The sequence below is a fragment of the Macrotis lagotis genome, chromosome 2, assembly GCF_037893015.1.
Source record: "Macrotis lagotis isolate mMagLag1 chromosome 2, bilby.v1.9.chrom.fasta, whole genome shotgun sequence".
NCBI classification, from domain to species: domain Eukaryota; kingdom Metazoa; phylum Chordata; class Mammalia; order Peramelemorphia; family Peramelidae; genus Macrotis; species Macrotis lagotis.
The window spans coordinates 333039811-333057820 of record NC_133659.1 but is presented as its reverse complement, the minus strand read 5'-3'; the positions used below and the strand labels follow the sequence as shown (position 1 = coordinate 333057820).

Here is an 18010-nt window from a genome sequence, read left to right as displayed (position 1 = left end):
TTGATCCAGCAATTTCAATTGTAGTAGGCCTGTATTCAGAAGTAGGCCTATATTCAGAAGAAATCATAAAAAATGGGGAAAATCACACATGTTCATGGTTATTTTTAGCAGCTCTTTTTGTAGTAGTAAAGAATTGGAAGTTGAGAGACTGCCCATCAGTTGGGAATGAGTCTGAACAAAGTTATGGTATATGAATGCTATGGAGTACTATTGTTGTATAAGAAACCATGAATGGTCAGACTTTAGGGAAGCATGGAAAGAATTATATGAATTGTTGTTGAGTGAAGGGAACAGAACCAAGGTATTATTTTACATATTAACAACAATCATTGTAAGTTGATCACTTGTGATGGCTGTAGCTCTCCTCAGCAGTTCAGAGATCAAGGACAATCCTGGGAGACCTGTTGTGGACAATACCATCCATATCCAGAAGGAAAAAAAAAGACAGCCATGGAATCTGAATGTATAATATGCTCAGCTTTTTAAAATTTCTGTTATGATTTTCCTTATTATGTCATGATTTTCTTTCTTTCACCTTAGTCGTAATTCCTCTTAAACAAAATGACTAATATGTAAATATGTTAAACAGAAATATACACCTTTTACCAGATTGTTTGTTGTGAAGGGGAAGGGAGAAGAGAGGGAGGATGGTAGAAACATGTGTAACTTGTAAATTTGCAAATGGAGAAATATTGAAAAACTAAAAAAACCATAAAAATAAAAAAAAAGAACGTTGTTCAATTGTTTCATTTTACAGACTCTCTGTGACTCTATTTGGGATTTTCTTGGTAAAGATGCTGGAATGGTTTGCCATTTTCTTCTCCAGCTCATTTTACAGGTGAAGAAACTAAGGCAAATGGGGGCTAAGTGACTTGCCCAGAGTCACACAGCTAGTAAAGTGTCTGAGGCTAGGTTTGAACTTGGGTCTTCCTGACTTCAGGCCTGCTGCTCTACTGTACTGTACCATCCAGCTAGGGAGAATCATGTTATCTGTAGTCAGTAAAGGAGCTGGCAAATAACAGTTTGAAGAGCAGAGGGGGTTGATTGACAAGGCAGTTTGCTGGAGAAGAATGAGAAAGGATGGATCAAGTAAATAGGCAGAAGGATTGGAGAGCCCCAATTAACAGACTCTTGTGCTAGATTCTAGGGTTATGAACATGAAAATGATCCTAAATGAGAAAACATTGTAAAAGTGAATACTTGGTACCATATATTCCTTTTATTTTTATATAGGTGTGCAAGAGTCACTTTATCTCTCATGGGACAAGATTAGGCTCCTTAGATCATTCATTCCCATTGTGTAGGGGGAAGACATTGATCAATAGATAATCAAACCCCTGTTCCTTTTCCCAGACAGAGACCTATATTTTGCCCTTTTTTGTTCAAAGAAAATGGACCCAGTGTTTTGTTTCTGCTGAAAACCCACCATGTAACTCATTGTACATCCTGGGAAGGGACAAAGTGATGAGTCAGCCCTCTCTGGGATTATTGACTTGAACACTGAGGAGGGGGTTGGTAAAGAGGCTGCCAGAGGGGGGCAGTGAGACTATCGCTGTGGAAAATCTTGTCTCCAAGCAACTTTTAGCCCATACCAGCTACTGCTCCATCTCTTGTTGATTCACTCCCACAGTTCTAAAAAGAGCTTTTTCTGATTTCTCTTAAATAGTGTATTGGGGCCAGCCGAGAACCTCTCTTTTTCTCCCTTGAGGCCCAGAGGAATTTTCCCCCTAGAAGTGTGCATGAACTTTTACTTTTGGCACAGCAGAGTGGGGGCCTTGGATAGTTCTGAGACCCTTATCTCATAGGTGATCTCTATTCCTGCTGTTTATTTGTCTGTGGTTAGTTAACCTTCTGATGAGTCTTTTGCAATTGACTGTCTGGCATTCATTCTCCAAAAATTAAGTGGTGGGGGGCAGCTAGGTGGCGCAGTGGGTAGAGCACTGGCCTTGGAGTCAGGAGTACCTGGGTTCAAATCCCACCTCAGACACGTCATAATTACCTGGCTGTGTGGCCTTGGGCAAGCCACTTAACCCCATTGCCTTGCAAAAAACAAACAAAAAAAATTAAGTGGTGGTGTGTAATGAAGATAAAGTAGACAGTATATAATGTTGGCAAACATGGGGTTCTAGTTATCATAAGGTTTTAATTAACTGCATCTGTCAAACATGGGCAGCTGCATTGTGCAGTGGGTAGAGTACTGGACCTGGACTCAAGAAGACTCATCTTCCTGAATTCAAATCTCCCCTTAGATCCTTCCTAGTTGTGTCACTCTGGGCAAGTCATTTAACCCATTTGCCTCAATTCTTCATCTGGAAGATGAATTGGAATAGCAGCAAGTATTTCAAACATAGATTATCATTGTGAATGCTGATTTTTATATAGGACTGTGATAGGGGAAGAAAAGTATGATTATTTGATTTTTGTATAGATTCTGTACTAAGAGAATTCATTGTGACTTAAGAGTTTTCTAGAAGAATCTTTAATCTCAAAGTTCATTGCCTTGTTCAGTCCTCATTTCACCTACTTTTAAGTTTCAAATCAGAAGACACTTTGTGTTAGTAAGGAGATAGTTAAGCAAGAACCTAATGTTCAGCAAGAAAGATCTTTGTCCATAAAGATTATGCTTCTTCATTTGATTTGGGTAATGTCTGTCATTTAAATATATTGATTATGCTAATAAGGAACAATTCAACTGCTTGCTCTGCTTATTCATAAGAAAAGAAAAACTGTTGAATGTCTAAATTGTGATCACAGGATTTTTTGGGGGTGCTTCTAGGTGGACTATTGCAGAAGAATGACCTGAGAGAGACCAAAACTCTGTAATGTATTTGTATAATTTTCTGGGACTATATTTTAATGGGTCAGGGGAGGAGGGAATGGTTTGGATTCTGTAGGCAAATATTTAGCTTCTCTGACCTGGCTTCTATAAATATGCTAGACTAAGGGGGTGTAATATAGAATGTTCACATAGCATTCACATTTGCGTGTGATGGAGGCCTTTTTTTGTTGTTCCCGTTTAGTAGGTCTGGAATCTGGTCCCTGAGAGCCCTGGAGTGTGTTAACTGTTGTCTCTTATCTGTGGCCCTAATCCTCCATTAGCAGGCTCCCAGAGGATCTCCTTCTGCTTTCTGCATTGGGCAGAGAGGGATCTCTTCTCCTTTTCCGTGCCTTTTGGTTTGTGTTTTGCCCCTTCCCCCAAAGAAGGCCAGCCAGGGGAGGAGCCGCCTGTTCTGAGCACATTTGGGAGTCTTGACTTGAGGGCTCTTCCACTTCCTGTGGGCAGACATTCACTTGGGGCCCTTTCTGCTGGCCTCTCCGGGAGAGTGCTGTGAGCGAGCTCAGCAGAAGGCGGGTCAGTGCGCTCTGGAGCAAGCTTCTTGGGAGCCTCTGAAGCCAAGAGCCTCTTCCCATTTTCTTTGGTCTGTGGGGATCTCTCACTTGTCTGGGGCTGTCATGACACTGCTGGAACCCGAGATGCTCCTGACTGCCGTGCGTTCAGGTAAGGCCTGGGGCTCTGGCCTGCTCACTTTGCTCTTTTCTTAGCCCTACTCGGAGAGCTGCCCCAAGCACTTGGACCTTTGCTCGCTACCAGGTCCACTTTTCTCATCTGAATTAGCAGTTGATAGTTTTCCTCTATTTGAAAACTCCCAACATTCAGTGATAAATCAGGGCTGCTGCTCTCTTCCGGCAAGAAATGTATGGAACTAAAGCTCCTTGCTTTGCTTAGTCTAATCAAGGATTTAAAAAATTGCTTTCAAGAGACAGAGGGAAATTGCTTTTGTTGTTTTATGAATTGCTCTCTTTAGGGACCTGTCTCAGCTCTGTTTCTCCTCACTTCAACAAATATTTAGTAAGCTCCTCTTAAACATGAAGTGATGCTTGTCTGTCTCCTGGAAGGCCTAAGAAAGGGCTCCTCCATCTCTCAGGATCCAACTCTTCTCTTGGGCTGTGGGTATCCTCTTCATTTACTACTCATTGTTTATTATGGAGACATTCCAGATGGTGATGGACATTTGGGGGGGGGGGAGCCAAGGAAAAAAGGACAGGTCCCAAGACTTCCTAAGAACTATTTCTCTTGCAATAGACTGCCTACTTCAGAAGTCAACTTTTTAAAAATTACTCCTTTTGTTTTTAATGGAGTTTATCTAGAATGGTAGTATTTTTAAACTTTCAAGATAGCACTCTAAAAATAAGGGAATGTTCTTGTGTTATTTTTAGACTTGGGCTGAAATAATACTGTGGTATTTTCCTTTTTTTCCTACGGAAAGCTTATCTTTTTTAAAAAAATATATAAATATTTTATTTGTTTTCCAGTGACATACAGTGGTAGTTTCTACCAAGCATATTTTTTTGCAGGGCTTTGAAGTTTTCAATTTTTTTCCTCCCTTCCCTTCTTACTCCCTTCCCCTAACAGAATGCACTCTGATATAGTCTTTGCATTTTTTCCCATGATATGCATAGATCCAAATTGAATGTTGAGAGAAGAAACAGATCCAAAAGGAAGAAAGAAAACCTTAGGGACAGCAAAATTATGTAATCCATAAGACAACTTTAAAAATTGAAGATAATAAGCTTTGGTCCTCGTTTAAACTCCACAGTTCCTTCTCTGCATACAGATGGCATTCTCCATCACAGATCCCCTAAAAGTGTCACTTATTAGTACACTGATGGAGTGGGCAAGTCCATCAAGGTTGATCATCACCCTGTGTTGTTGTTAAGGTGTATGATATTCTTCTGGTTCTGCTCATCTCACTCAGCATCAGTTCATGCATTTCTGAAAGTATTTATTGAAGATTCATACAAATGGTATTTGATAACATCTTCCCATCCTATATCCTTCACTCAGAGGGGAGAATAAGATTCATCATTAGTTCTGCCAGAAACCATGCCTGACCGAAGCAGCTTCATGGTTTTTCTTGGAGAGTGCTTGGGTAGAGTGAACACTACAGATACTTACCAGTATCTGGAAAACCTGCCTCAGTTTTAACCAGGTGTCTTTGCATAGAAGGGAAAGGAGGCAGGAAAAAAACCACAAGTACTGTTGCTTCTTTCTCCCTGACTCTCTTTAAATAATATTACCAGGACCTGTCAGGGCATTCCAAATGTGCTTTTCTGTAAGTTCCAATGTGCTTTACTTTTTCCTTCTCCCTGCATCTCCCCAATCTTGTTCCTGTTTTAATGCTTCACGTCTGTCTTTTGCTAAAATAGGTCCCGCTTACTTTTATGGCAATATTTCAGTTTTACTCTGTGTAGCTCAATGTCCATTTTTCTTTGGAACATGCATTCGAACATTTTTCATGATCATTTTCTTGTAGCTACAGAACTTCTTTTGGAACACCCAAGTACCATCTTTTAATAGTTCCTCAAATGACAGGAATATAGTTGCTTCAAGGGCCTCTCAGTACTCTATTTACTAAAACTTCCTTAATCTTTCCTTTTCCAGGCTAAGAACTTTTTCTCCCTTCTGGTAGATGTTTAAGTTAGACTAGCCACCCATCTGTTTGGTTAGCCCCTTCATAAAAGTTTCATGGGAGAACAGTGTACAGGACAGGATTGATCAGATTGATTTGGATGTCAGGCAAGGGCAGGATGAAAAATAGAGTCAGACTCTCTGGCCTGATTCTCTCCTCCCTTCCTTTGTTCTCCTGGTCCTATCCTCCCCTCCCCTGTCCTCCCCATCCTATCCTCCCCTCCCCTCCCCTCCCCTGTCCTCTCCTCTCTTTCTTTCCAAGCTAGACAGCAGGAGGCAGGTGGGATGAGAATATCAAGCTAACTTCTCATGTATTTCTCTTCCAAAAGTTTTCATAAGCTTAAATCAGTGGACTTTTCCCTCCTGAAAGGTTGTAGCCTGTTTCATGGAATTTGGCAGCTATCTTGCAGCTGCCCAGTGACATACTACTGTTATTTAGCAAAGGAAACAAAAGAAATTCTTGGATAAACTGCAAAGGGGTGGATTTTAAAGAACTTGAAACAGTTGCTCAGATGATTTAAGGTAAACCAGTCTGCCAGAAATGTGAAGGCAGTCATTGGCAGGAGGCTCTAATTTTCCCACAATAATATTCTAGATTCCACTCTGATAATGGTAATTGCAGAGCCTTGTTGCAACTATCCTCTGATGAGTTACTTTTGGTTCATTATAATGAAATGCTTTGAATGGTCATCCTTGATGGGCCTATACCAGTGAGATGATGTGTTCTAATGCATAAATCCTGTTAGACAAAGACTCTAGGAGCTGATGTGTCAAGAAAAGACATGAATCCAAGAATCTAAAGGTTGAAAGGGCCCTCCAAGGCCAACTGTATCTTAGCAGGAAGCCCTCCTATGCCCTCCTTGGCAACTAATCAGTTAGTTTCGACTTGAAAACCTCTAGGTAGGGGGAACTCATTCCCCTCAAAAGAGCCTATTTGGAACTTCTTACAATAATAGGAGGAAGGTTTCCTATTCATTGATGGGATTTCCCAAAGCTTGTTTGGTATGCTGATTCTGGAAAGTTTGGGGTTAGAAATTTCCCCTCAATAGAGCAGGAACAGACCAGGTTGTTTCCACATCAAGAAAATAAAGTCTTCACTCTGTGTCTGTTAATTCTTGCCCACATCCATTTTGTTTTGCTGCAAACAGCATGTTGTTAGAACTTGTAATTGGTCAGACACTTGGTCTACATCTTCAGTGGCATTAATTGAACTGTAGTACCCATCACTGTTACTTAGGTGTCCTGCTAAATGTGAGGAGAAAAGGAGACATGAGGAGGGAGCAAGAGGATCTTAGGAAGGCTGAGAAAGAGCCATGGATCCTGTGTCCGTTTCTCAGCACCATCCCATTAGGACTTGGGTGCTGATAAATATGAAGCCTGGGCATGTCGGTGCTAGGGGACAGACCCTTTCCCAGGTCTCCTGAGAGCAGTCATGTACTGGGGGAGGGGATGTGGGCTCTTTTATCTCTGGGGCTTCTCATCTATTTGGCCTTGAAGAGGTGTGGTCTAGGTGTCATGAGCTAGGTGGGCACATCTATGAAGCATCTACTGTGTGCCAAGCACTGAGAGGTTGACTGGTTCTGTCCTTTGTTTTTGAAGAAGACCAAAATGACATCGCTGTGTTAGAGACAAATTAAAGCATGTCTGACTGTGGCCGATTCATAGCAGTATGATCTCAGAATGCTCTCCCACAAGTTGGACATAGATTATCCATGGGAACACCTGGGTTGCTTGCTTTAAACTTATGTAGCTCATGTTACCTTTGAGTTACTACAATTCTGTCTTGCTCATAGAATGACTCAATAGATAAAAAAGTGAAAAATAGTTCTTGTTTTCAGGGGATTCATAATCTGAGGGGGAGACAACAATGCAGGTCACTTGTATGAAGATACAAATAAGCCACAGACAGGTGAAATTAGAAATCATCAGCAGAGGAAAGGCAGGAAGGTTCAGAAGGACCAGAAAAGACTTGTTTTAGAACTAGGATTTGAAGAAAGCCAGGAAAGCAGAAGGCAGAGATGAGCTGGAACATTTCAGGTATGGGCAGCCTTCAGAGATCATGCCTGGCAGGGAAAGAAGCAGTCAAGAGACTGTTGTCACTGGATAGGAGAGCATGTGATGGAGGAGTGGGTCAAGAAGAGCTTTGGACTGAAAGAAAGAGGAGTTAACATTTATTTGACACATAATCAAGAGCCATTGGATTTTATTTGGATAGGGAATAGCATCAGATCTCCACTTTAGGAAAATCATTTTGGCAACTAAGTGATGGGGGAAAAGCTTGGGGCACACAGTCTGACCAGCAGGATATTGCAATAGGTCAAGAATGAGGTGATGAAGGTCTGCACCAGAGGGAGAGAAAGTACTGTGTTCAAGAAATGTTAGAAAGTTTACCAGGCACCCATACACGCCTTTATGTGACTATATTTCAGATTAAGGTTCATATGAAAAAATAGTTCAACCTAATACCCAGAACACAGAATACCTATAAAGAGTTGTTTGCCTAGAAAGTAAGCAACATTTTTTTATTTCATACTACTTGCCCAGCACTTTACAGTTTAATTTAGTTCCACAGAAGTTTACAATTCCTTTATGCATAATGGTTTACTAGGCATTCTCCTCTTGGTGTTTCCTTCTTTCCCTCTGGGGCTTCCCTTGTCCTTCCCAATACATGTTCCCTGGATGTCTGGGGTCCAAGAACAATCCTAGGCCAATATTTGTCTTGGGAAATGGGTGTGGAGCTTTTGTAGCTTCTCTGTTGACATAGAACCATCATCACTCCTCATTTCTACCCCATTGACAAAATCTAGAACTTCACATTTTATAGGCACAAAAGAGGAAAGCTTTTAGAACTAATGCTCTGAGAAAGATGACTGGGTTGAGGGTAGAGAAATGTAGATGAAGTTTTGGCTCTAATAGTCTTTCTTTCCCTCTTCAGCAAGTCCAGCTGTAACAAAATCAGCATCAATAACATAAAGATTTTTTCCTTTATCTTCTCTTTATCTGTTCATTCCATTTTGTATCTGTTGCCCTGCCTGATTTCAACTTCAGGGAACATGATGCTCCTCCTGGACTAAACTCATCACTTCTCATTTCACCACCATGCCACTAACTCAGCTTTGATGGGCACCAACTCTCACAGTCTCCTTTCCCCTCCAATTGGAGGTCCTTCTTGAGAGAAGGCAGAAAGCCGAACTCAGCTCACTTCACTTTGCATCTGATGCCTTGCTTGGTTTCAGCTCTATGGAACAAAATTCCCCAGAGTTGGGTACTCTATGCTGAACTGGCTCCTTTTGTGGCTTTCTCCTTCTCTAGGGCAGAGACTTTGTTTTTATTTACACAGTGCCTGGCTCAGAGTAGGCACTTAATACACATCTATTGGATTAGATGGGACTTTATACTCACTTCTGAACTTACTGTTTTGGGATATGTAATGAGACCAAACTGAAGGAGGTTCATGGTGGAAAAAAAGAGATAGCCAGATAGCCCTTCTAGATCCATCTGCCCAAAGAGATTGAAGAAAGGGAAAAGATATTTCTAGCTGTTCTTTTCATAGTGACCTCAAACTGGAAACTAAGGACTGTTCTCCTATGGGTAAATGTTTAAACAAATTATGGTATATGAATATTATGGGATATTAAGTGTGCTTTATAAGAAAAGGTGAAATGGACATTTTAGAAGAAATGAGGAAGACCTCTATGAACTGATGCAGAACAAAGTAAATAGAACTAGAAGAATAATTTAAGTAATGACATTACAGAAAAAAAATAAGTTTGAAAAACATTACAATTCTGCTCAATACATTGATAAATGGAGAGTTGAGAAGATTGAAGAAGAAACAGGTTACTCATCTTCCCGCATAGAGAGAGGTGTGTTGGACTAAAATGAAGAGAGATTCATACATTCTCACATATAGCCAATTCGGGAAATTTGTTGCTTTTGATGAGAGTTTTGTTGATTTTTCCCTTTTTTTCTTCTTATTCTTTGGTGGTCATGGGAGGTAGGAGGGATTATAAATTATAAATCCTAGTAAAAATAAATTTATTTTAAAAATAGCAAAAGGAAGATAGAGCTAGGCAAAATATAAATTGCTAAGAAAATAAAACCATGTTAAATTGAGACGTGACTGTGCGTTGTATATATGTAAGACAATAAGTTAAGGAAGGCTTAGTTGTCTGTTTGGGTCCTATTCATTTATTTAATGAAATTTTAGCTAGTAAAATCTTTGTTTTTCTTATCTGATGTGAGCTCAAATTTCCTAAGTATCAGAATAATTTTGAATTATAGAGTTGAAGAATTTTCATAGTGGAAGAGACCTAAGAAAACTATTCAGTCCAAATCACTCTTTTTCTATTTGGAAAAGTGGGGTACCAGAGGTGGAGCCAAGCAGTAATTCTTCTGAACTCAACTATAATTTTCCCCTTCCAATCAACTTTAAAATAATATGCAAATCAAATTTTGGAGTGGAAGGCTAATAAAAGGTTGGGGCAAGTCATTTTTCTAATCTTAGACAACTTACAAAGTCTGTGGTAGAGGTTTGTGGCCCAACCAGACCCTTGCGTGACAACCCCAACAATAGGCTTTGGAGGCAGTTGAAACAGTGGCAGCAGCAACTACAGAAGCTCTCAGTTTATAGGTTATAAGGGAGTCGGGTGACTGGTCAGAAAGATTACAGTGGACCCTTTGCTGTCACTAGGTACAGGACCCTATTGAAATTGCTCATGTGCAATTCTGGTCATAGTTTCAGGGTGAAGGAGATAAACTGATACTTTCTGAGATATACTCAGACAGGGACAGAGTCACAGTTCCAGCCAGGGCTAAGAACCATGTCTGTATTTACTCACAGGGGAATAATCTTGTTCTTAATCCCATGGCAAAAAGAAGCAGTGGTGCTTGTGGCTGCAGGAGAGCAGGGAACCTGGTCACAGTTCCAGGCTCAAGAGGAATACTGACATTTGCAACTACAGGGGAGCAAGGCATTTCCTGGAGAACAGTGATACCTCTCCTTAGACCATCCTGTCTTGGAAGTACCAAAAAGTTACAGATCACCCTCCCCACCTTGCCCCTCTCTCCTCCCTCCCCAGCTCTAAAAACAGCAGGAAAAGATAAAACCCTGAAGCTTAGGACAGTTCCACCTTTACCCTGGAAATAGAACCCAATTTTAACATTAAGTTAAAAATCAAGAAATAGATTGAAAAAATGAACAAACAATACAACAAGAAACTTGACTATAAAAAGCTACTGGAAAGCTACTGTCTGGAAAGATCAAGGCACAAACTCAGAAGAAGACAATAATGTCAAAGCAATTATAAGCAAAGCCTCAAAGAAAAAGGTGAATTGGACTGAAAGCCTAACAAGAATTTCTGAAAGAGCTCAAAAATGACTTGAAAAATCTAGAGGTATAGGAGGAAAATTGTAGAAAGAAATGAGAGTGATGGAAGAAAATTATGAAAAGAATTAACAGCTTGGTAAAAGGGACAGAAAAAATTGTGAAGAAAATAACATATTAAAAACCACAATTGACTAAATAGTAAAAGAAGCTCAAAAATCCACTGAAGAAAAGAATGCCTTAAAAAAGCAGAATTGGGTAAGTGGAAACTATTAATTCCATGAGACATCAAGAAACAATAAAACAAAATCAAAAGAATGAAAAAATAATAGAACATGAACTATCTCACTGAAAAACAACTGACCAAGTAAACAGATCAAGGAGAGATTATTTAAGAATTTTTGGACTGGAGAAGCTAGATGGTGCAGTGGATAAAGCACTGACCCTGGAATCAGGAGGACCTGAGTTCAAATGTGGCCTCAGATACTTAGTAGTTATTTGACTGTGTGACCTTGGACAAGTCACAACCCCATTGAATTGCAAAAGTCCATAAAAAAAATAAAAGAATTTTTGGACTATCTGAAAGCCATGATCAAAAAAAAGAACCTAGATAATGTCTTTCTCCAAATTATCCAGGAAAACTACCTTATAGCCTAGGATCAGAGGATAAAATAGAAATGAAAAGAATCTATCATTCACTTCCTGAGAGAGATCTCAGAATCAAAACTCACAGAAATTCCAGAATTCCTAGGTCAAGGAGAAAGTATTGTCAGTAGCCAGAAAGAAAACATTCAAATATCATGAAATCACTTTCAGGATCATACAAGATTTAGCAGCTTCCATGTTAAATGAGTGGGGGTCTTGGAATATAATATTCCAGAAGGTATAGGAGCTGGTATTACAGCCACAAATAATCTATCCAGCAAAACTGAGTGTTATCTTTCAGGGAGGAAATGTATAATCTAATGAAAAAGAGAACTTTTCAAGCATGCTGGAATAGAAAATTTGACATCCAAACAAAATCAAAAGAAGCATAAAAAGGCAAATATGAATAAGAGACTCTTTAAACTGTTTTCATTCCTCTGGGAAGATGATAAAATGTAAATCCTAAGAACTTTATCATTAATATGACAGTTAGATGGCGTCTGCATAGACAGAGGTCATGAAAGTGAGTCTATCGTGTTGGAATGTTGTTGCCCAATGGGTTGCTCAATGAAGGGAAGAGAAATAGGAATGCATTGAGAAAAGGGGAAAGGGAAAGATACTAAGGGGAAATTTTTCTCATGTGAAAGAGGTGTTTAAGAAGTTTTTGTAGTGGAGTGGGTGGGGACTGGTAGGGTTTCATTGGAATTGACTCAAAGAGGGATAACTTACGCACTCATTTGGATATAAAAATCTATCTTAGCCAGTGGGGAAATGGAGAGTACAAGTATGGGAGTAGGGGGGAGGCTAATAGAAGGGAGGACTAAGGAAAGAAGTGGTCAGAAGCAAACAGCCTTTTGAGAAGGGACAGGGTTAAAAGTGAGAGAGAAAAGAAGAAATAGGGAAAAAAATAGAATAGAGGGAAACACACAGTACTTATAAGTGAAGGTAAATACAATGAATTCACCTATAAAATGGAAATGGGTAGCAGAATGGATTGGAAAACAGAAACCAACAACACATTGTTTACATGAAACACACTTGAAACAGAGACATATAGAGAATAAAATAAGGGACTAGAGCAGAATCTTTTATGCTTCAACTGAGATTAAAAAATAGTAGGGCTCACAATTATGATCTCAAAGCAAAAGTACCCTTTTTATTGTTAAATTGTACTTGACTCTTTTCTCAGCAAATATACTAGTGATTTGCCATTTCCTTCTCTAGTTTATTTTACAAAAGAGAAAATGGAGACAAATAGTGTTAAATGATTAGCCCAGGGTCATACAACTAGTAAATTTCTGATGTTTGAACTCAGGAAATTGAATCTTTCTGATTCCAGGCCCAGCATTCTATACCTTGTGCCACCTAGCTGCAAAAATAGACCTAATTAAAAGAGATAAGGAGAAAGATGGCATTCTGCTAAGAATTGTCATAGTTAATGACATTACATGAATATAAAACATATGCAGCATCCAGATTCTTTAAGGAAAAGTTAAATGAGTTACTGGAAGAAATAAAAAAGTAAAACTATACTAGTAGGGGACCTTGACTTTCTTCCTTAGAATTAGAAATAGCTAGTCACAAAATAAGTAAGAGGAGATTAAAAGAATTTTAGAAAAGTTGTAAATGATAGCCCTTGGAGAAAATTGAAAGGAAATAGAAGGGAGTGTATCTTTTTCAGCTGTACATGGTACCTTTCCCAAAACTGATTGTGTATTAGAGCACAAACAAAAGAGCCAAAATATTAAATGCATCCTTTTCAGATCATAATGCAATAAAAATTACATTTAGTAAAGCTACTAACTTTAGTAATTTAGTAAATTTAGTAAAAGCTACTAAAAATACTAACAGCTTAAAAATTATTTGGAAAGCAAATAATCTAATCCTAAAGAATGGGTGGTCAAAGAACAAATCATAAAATTAATCAATTTCATTAAACAGAATGACAACCATGAGATAACATACCAAAATTTGTGGGATGTGGCAGCACTTAGGGGGAAAATTTATATCTCTAAATATCAGCATCAGAGAGCAAAAGAGAGAAGTTATAGCAGTAAATTGGGCATGTAATAAAAAAAAACTAGCAAAGGAACAATTTAAGCATTCCCAATTAAATACCAGATTGAAAATTTTGATATTAGGAAAACTATAAGCATAATTAATGATATCAACAAAAAAATAAGTCATGATTATCTCAATAAGGTGCAGGAAAAAATTTTACAAAACACATCACTCATTCCTATTAAAACACTAGAAAGCATAGAAATAAATGTAGTTTTCCTTAAATGATAAGAAGTATTTATCTAAAACCATTAGTAAACATTATCTGTAATAGGAGTGAACTGGAAGACCAGGGATGAAGCAAGGATGTCAATTTTCACTCCAGTTATTCAATGTTGTGCTAGAAATGCTGGTAATAGCAGCAAGACAAGAAGAAATTGAAGGAATAGGCAGTGGGGAAACAGAACTATAACTTTTTGCAGAAGATGATGGCATACTTAAAGAGCCTTAGAAAAGCAAGTAAAACAATTGTTGAAACAAAAATTTAGTAAAGTTACAGGTTATAAAGTAAACCCACATAAATCTTCAACGTTTCTGTATATTACCAACGAAGTCTAATAGAAAGAAAAGTTTCACTTCAAATAACTTGAGACAATCTACAAGACTTGGGAGTCTACCTGCCAAGACAAGCCAAGAACTATATGAACACAATTGCAAAATGCTTTTCACACAAATATAGATCTAAACAATTGGAGAAATATTTGCATATATGGGTAGGCTGAGCTGATATAATAAAAATGACAGTTCTACCTAAATTTACCTTGGTAATCACACTATTGAAAATTATTTTATAGAGAAAGAAAAAAATCATCTGGAAGAACAAAAGGTCAAGAATATTAAGGGAATCCATAAAAAGACATGTGAAGGAATGTAGCCTAGCATTATTAGATCTCAATTTGTGTTATGAAATAGTAATTATGAAAATATTGTGGTACTGGCTAAGAAATAGCATAGTGGATCAGTGGAATAGAATATGTATAACAATATACAGTAGTAAATGACCATAGTAATCTAAGTATTTGTTAAATTCAAAGACCCAAGCTTTTGGGACAAGAACTCATTATTAGAGCAAAACTGTCGGGAAAACTATAAAGGATTTTGGAAGAAATTAGGTATAGACAAATATCTCACATTATATACCAAGATACTGTCAAAATGGTAATATGATGTAGGCACATGGGGTGTTATCATAAGCAAATTAGGGGAGCATATAAAATTTTACCTGACATATCTGTGAATAAGGGAAGAATTTATGACTCAGTAAGAGATAGAATTGTGAGATGTAAAATGGATAATTTTGAATACACAAAATTAAAAAGGTTTTGTAAAACTATTGCTGCCAAAATTAGAAGAAAAATAGAAAATGGGGTGGGGGGGAGAATTTTTACAGCAAGTTTCTCTAATAAAGGCCTTATTTCTCAACTATATAGGAAACAGTATCAAGTTTATAAAAAATACAAGTCATTCCCCAAATGAAGAATGGTCAAAGGATATGAAATCAGTTTTCAGATGAAGAAATCAAAACCATCTATAGTTATATTAAAAAAAAATACTGTCCAGGGGTGGCTAGGTGGTGCAGTGGATAGAGCATTGGCCATGGAGTCAGGAGTACCTGAGTTCAAATCCAGCCTTAGAGACTTAATAATTACCTAGCTGTGTGGCCTTGGGCAAGCCACTTGACCCCATTGCCTTGCAAAAAAAAAAAACCTTAAAAAAAGACTGTAAATTACAATTGATTGGAGAAATGGAAATTAAAGCAACTCTGAGGTACCACTTCACTCCTAACAGATTGGCTAATATAACAAATGTTGGAGAAGTGGGAAAATTGAAACAGTAATAATTCATTGTTGGTGCAATCATGAATGGATTCAATCATTTTGGAGAACAATTTGGAACTCTGTCGAAAAGGGCTATCAAACTGTGAAGACCCTTTGATCCAGCACCAGTAGAACTAGGTTTGTGTCCCACGGAGGTCAAAGAAAAAGGAAAAGTAATTCTCTATTCAAAAACAGAGCAACTTTGTTGGTGGTAGCCTGTCCATTAGGAAATGACTGAACAACTTGTGGTTTGTGATTGTGGTAGATTTGAAGTTTTTTCTTTAAAGAAGACATTCATGGACATTTCTTGTCATTTGCCTTGTTCTGTGACTCTAACTACCGACTTAAACTTTTTAATCAATCTGCATTCATTCATTAAGCAGCCAACACTGAGGGAGTGAGGTGTCCTTTAGGAAGGATTGTGGAGGATGGGCTAAAGGAGGAAGAGATTTGTGGCAAGAGGTGCAACTAGCTGACATTTAATTAGTCCATTTGTGAATGCATGGTGGTGGCAGTGTCAGAAGAGATGTTGGCTGGTTGTCAGCATTCCTAAGCTTGTCTCTGTGAACCCTGATGATAATAGGGTTCTCTGAGGATACATGTATCCTCACCCTATATTCAATTGTAAGTTGTTTATCCTTGTTTTATCTTTCTTCATTCAGGTTTACCTTGTTATGTTTCTCTTTACTCATGATGTTTGAACTTCAAAGTTTTTTAACAACTTTGACCTTTTCATCAGAAATGATTGCAAGTCCTCTATTACAGATTAGTTTTTTTGTAGCATTACACTTCATTTTGCAGGGTGAAATATTCTTCCCTGTAGACCTATAGTCTTTGCCTTCTGGAATACCGTGTTCTAACTTCTTCCTGCCTTTATAGGGATGGGTGCTAAATCTTGTGTGATTCTGAATGTGACTCATGTATATTTAAATTCATTCTTTCTGGATTACCATATTTTTTCTTTGACTTGGAAGCACCGATTTTGTCAATGATGTTCCTGGGAAGGAGTTTTTTAAGGAGGTGATCTGATGCATTCTTTTTATTTCTACTTTGCTTTCTGGTTCTAGGTGGTCTGGACAGTTTAAAGATTTCTAAAAAATTGATAACTAGGCTCATTTTTTGGTCATGTTATTTAGATAGTCCAATGATTCTTAAATTGTTTTCTCTTCAATTTGTTTTCCAGGTCATTCTCCCCCCCCCCCATCCCCCAATGAGCTAGATTACATTTTCTTCAATTTTTTTCAGTCTTCTCATTTTTTTTAGTATTTCTTGTTGCCTCATGAAATAATTGGCTGCTATTTTGGAACATTCTTATTTTCAGAGTTTGTTGATTGGGCAAAGTTTTGTACCTCTTAGGCCAAGCAGTTAATTCCCTTTCCAAATCTTTCTTTCATAGCTCTCATTTATTTTCCAGTTTCTTGCTCAAGTGCTCTCATTTTACTTATGAAATTTATTCTTTAAATTCTTGCTTCATCTCTTCTAGAAATCCTGGTTGAGTTTGTCTGAGGTTTTGCTGGTGGTGTTTTGGAGTCATCCTCCCTTGTGTTTATGTCTTGAGGATCCCTGCCATCATAGTAGTTTGTTATAGTGGGGTTTGCCTGACTTCAGACTTGCTATTAGGGTTCTGCTCTGCTCACTTTTGGAGAGGAGGTTTGGGTTTGTCTGGTTGCTGCTTTCTTGGAATATTGGGTTGGTCCAGGGTTTGAGGGGCAGAACTGCAGGCTCCACTTTGCTCTGGACTCTGGTCCTGATTATTGCTTTGTAGGCTAAGCTGTGATGTTGCTGCTGCTCATGTCTGAACCTTCTCCTTTTTCAGTAGTTCTCCCTGGCAATGGTGCTCCCTTCTGCAAATCCATCCTAAGTTTGTAACCCAGGACCGGGGTAATGCTAGTTGACATTGGTCTCCCTGGGCCTGAGGCTGGCTAGGCTCCGGTCTATGTCCAGTTCCCAGCTTCTCTGTCACTGGGGTGGCCTTCTTTGGCAGGCTCCTGGTTTGGTCCCATCCCAATGTCTGTAGACCTTCCTATCTCTTGTCTCTATGCTGACCTGGGTTGGCCTAAAGCTTAAGTTTTCTTCATTTCCCTTTCAGTGTTTGATCTGGTGCCTTTTTAAATCTGCTTGAAGCATTTGGGATGAGAAGCATTTGGGCTGGCTTCTACCAGGCACCTGTCTTCCCACTGTCTTGGTTGTGCCTTTGGTTGTGCCGTTTGTTGATTTTTGGGTCCAAATATTGGACCAGTATTAGAATGTTGGGATAACAGAAGTCTGACTTTTGATACAAACCTGTGTCTATGAATATGTATGTGTATCATTTATATATCCTCATGTAAAGTACATGATTTGTTTCAGGGAGCATATTTCTGAAGACTAGGTCAGGAAAGCACATTTCTGTTAATTTGGATGTTCTAACATAGGATACAGTACAATACAGTAAAGATTTATTTAGGTGCTGATGGTGGAATGGAATCCAGAGAATGCAGCTGATGGGAAATGAAGAATTCCCTAGGTTTGGAGAAGAGTTTTCTGCTCCACCCTCTAATCAGAGGAACAGTAGCTACTGCTACTAACTTAAGTTAGTTCAGTTCAGATCCTGCCTTGTTTCTAGTTTAGTAATTAAATTGATTGACTTAAAGATAATTTGGAAATCTGAATTCTGAAATGAGAATGGCTACCAGATTTTACTAAAGGTTC

General features: G+C 38.5%; 1 protein-coding gene across 3 annotated transcripts in view; it reads left to right on the top strand.

Annotated features, from left to right (window-relative positions):
• MRTFA (myocardin related transcription factor A) overlaps positions 1-18010 on the top strand; it is a 214428-nt gene that overhangs the window by 73034 nt on the left and 123384 nt on the right. Inside the window, exon 1 of one of the 3 annotated variants that reach the window (XM_074227000.1) lies at positions 3260-3499. The exons of the other annotated variants lie outside the window; for them this stretch is intronic. Coding sequence (XP_074083101.1) covers positions 3454-3499 — 46 coding nt within the window. The 5' untranslated portion in view covers positions 3260-3453. Of the gene's footprint in view, positions 1-3259; positions 3500-18010 lie in introns of those variants that run through there. 3 annotated transcript variants of the gene reach the window in all.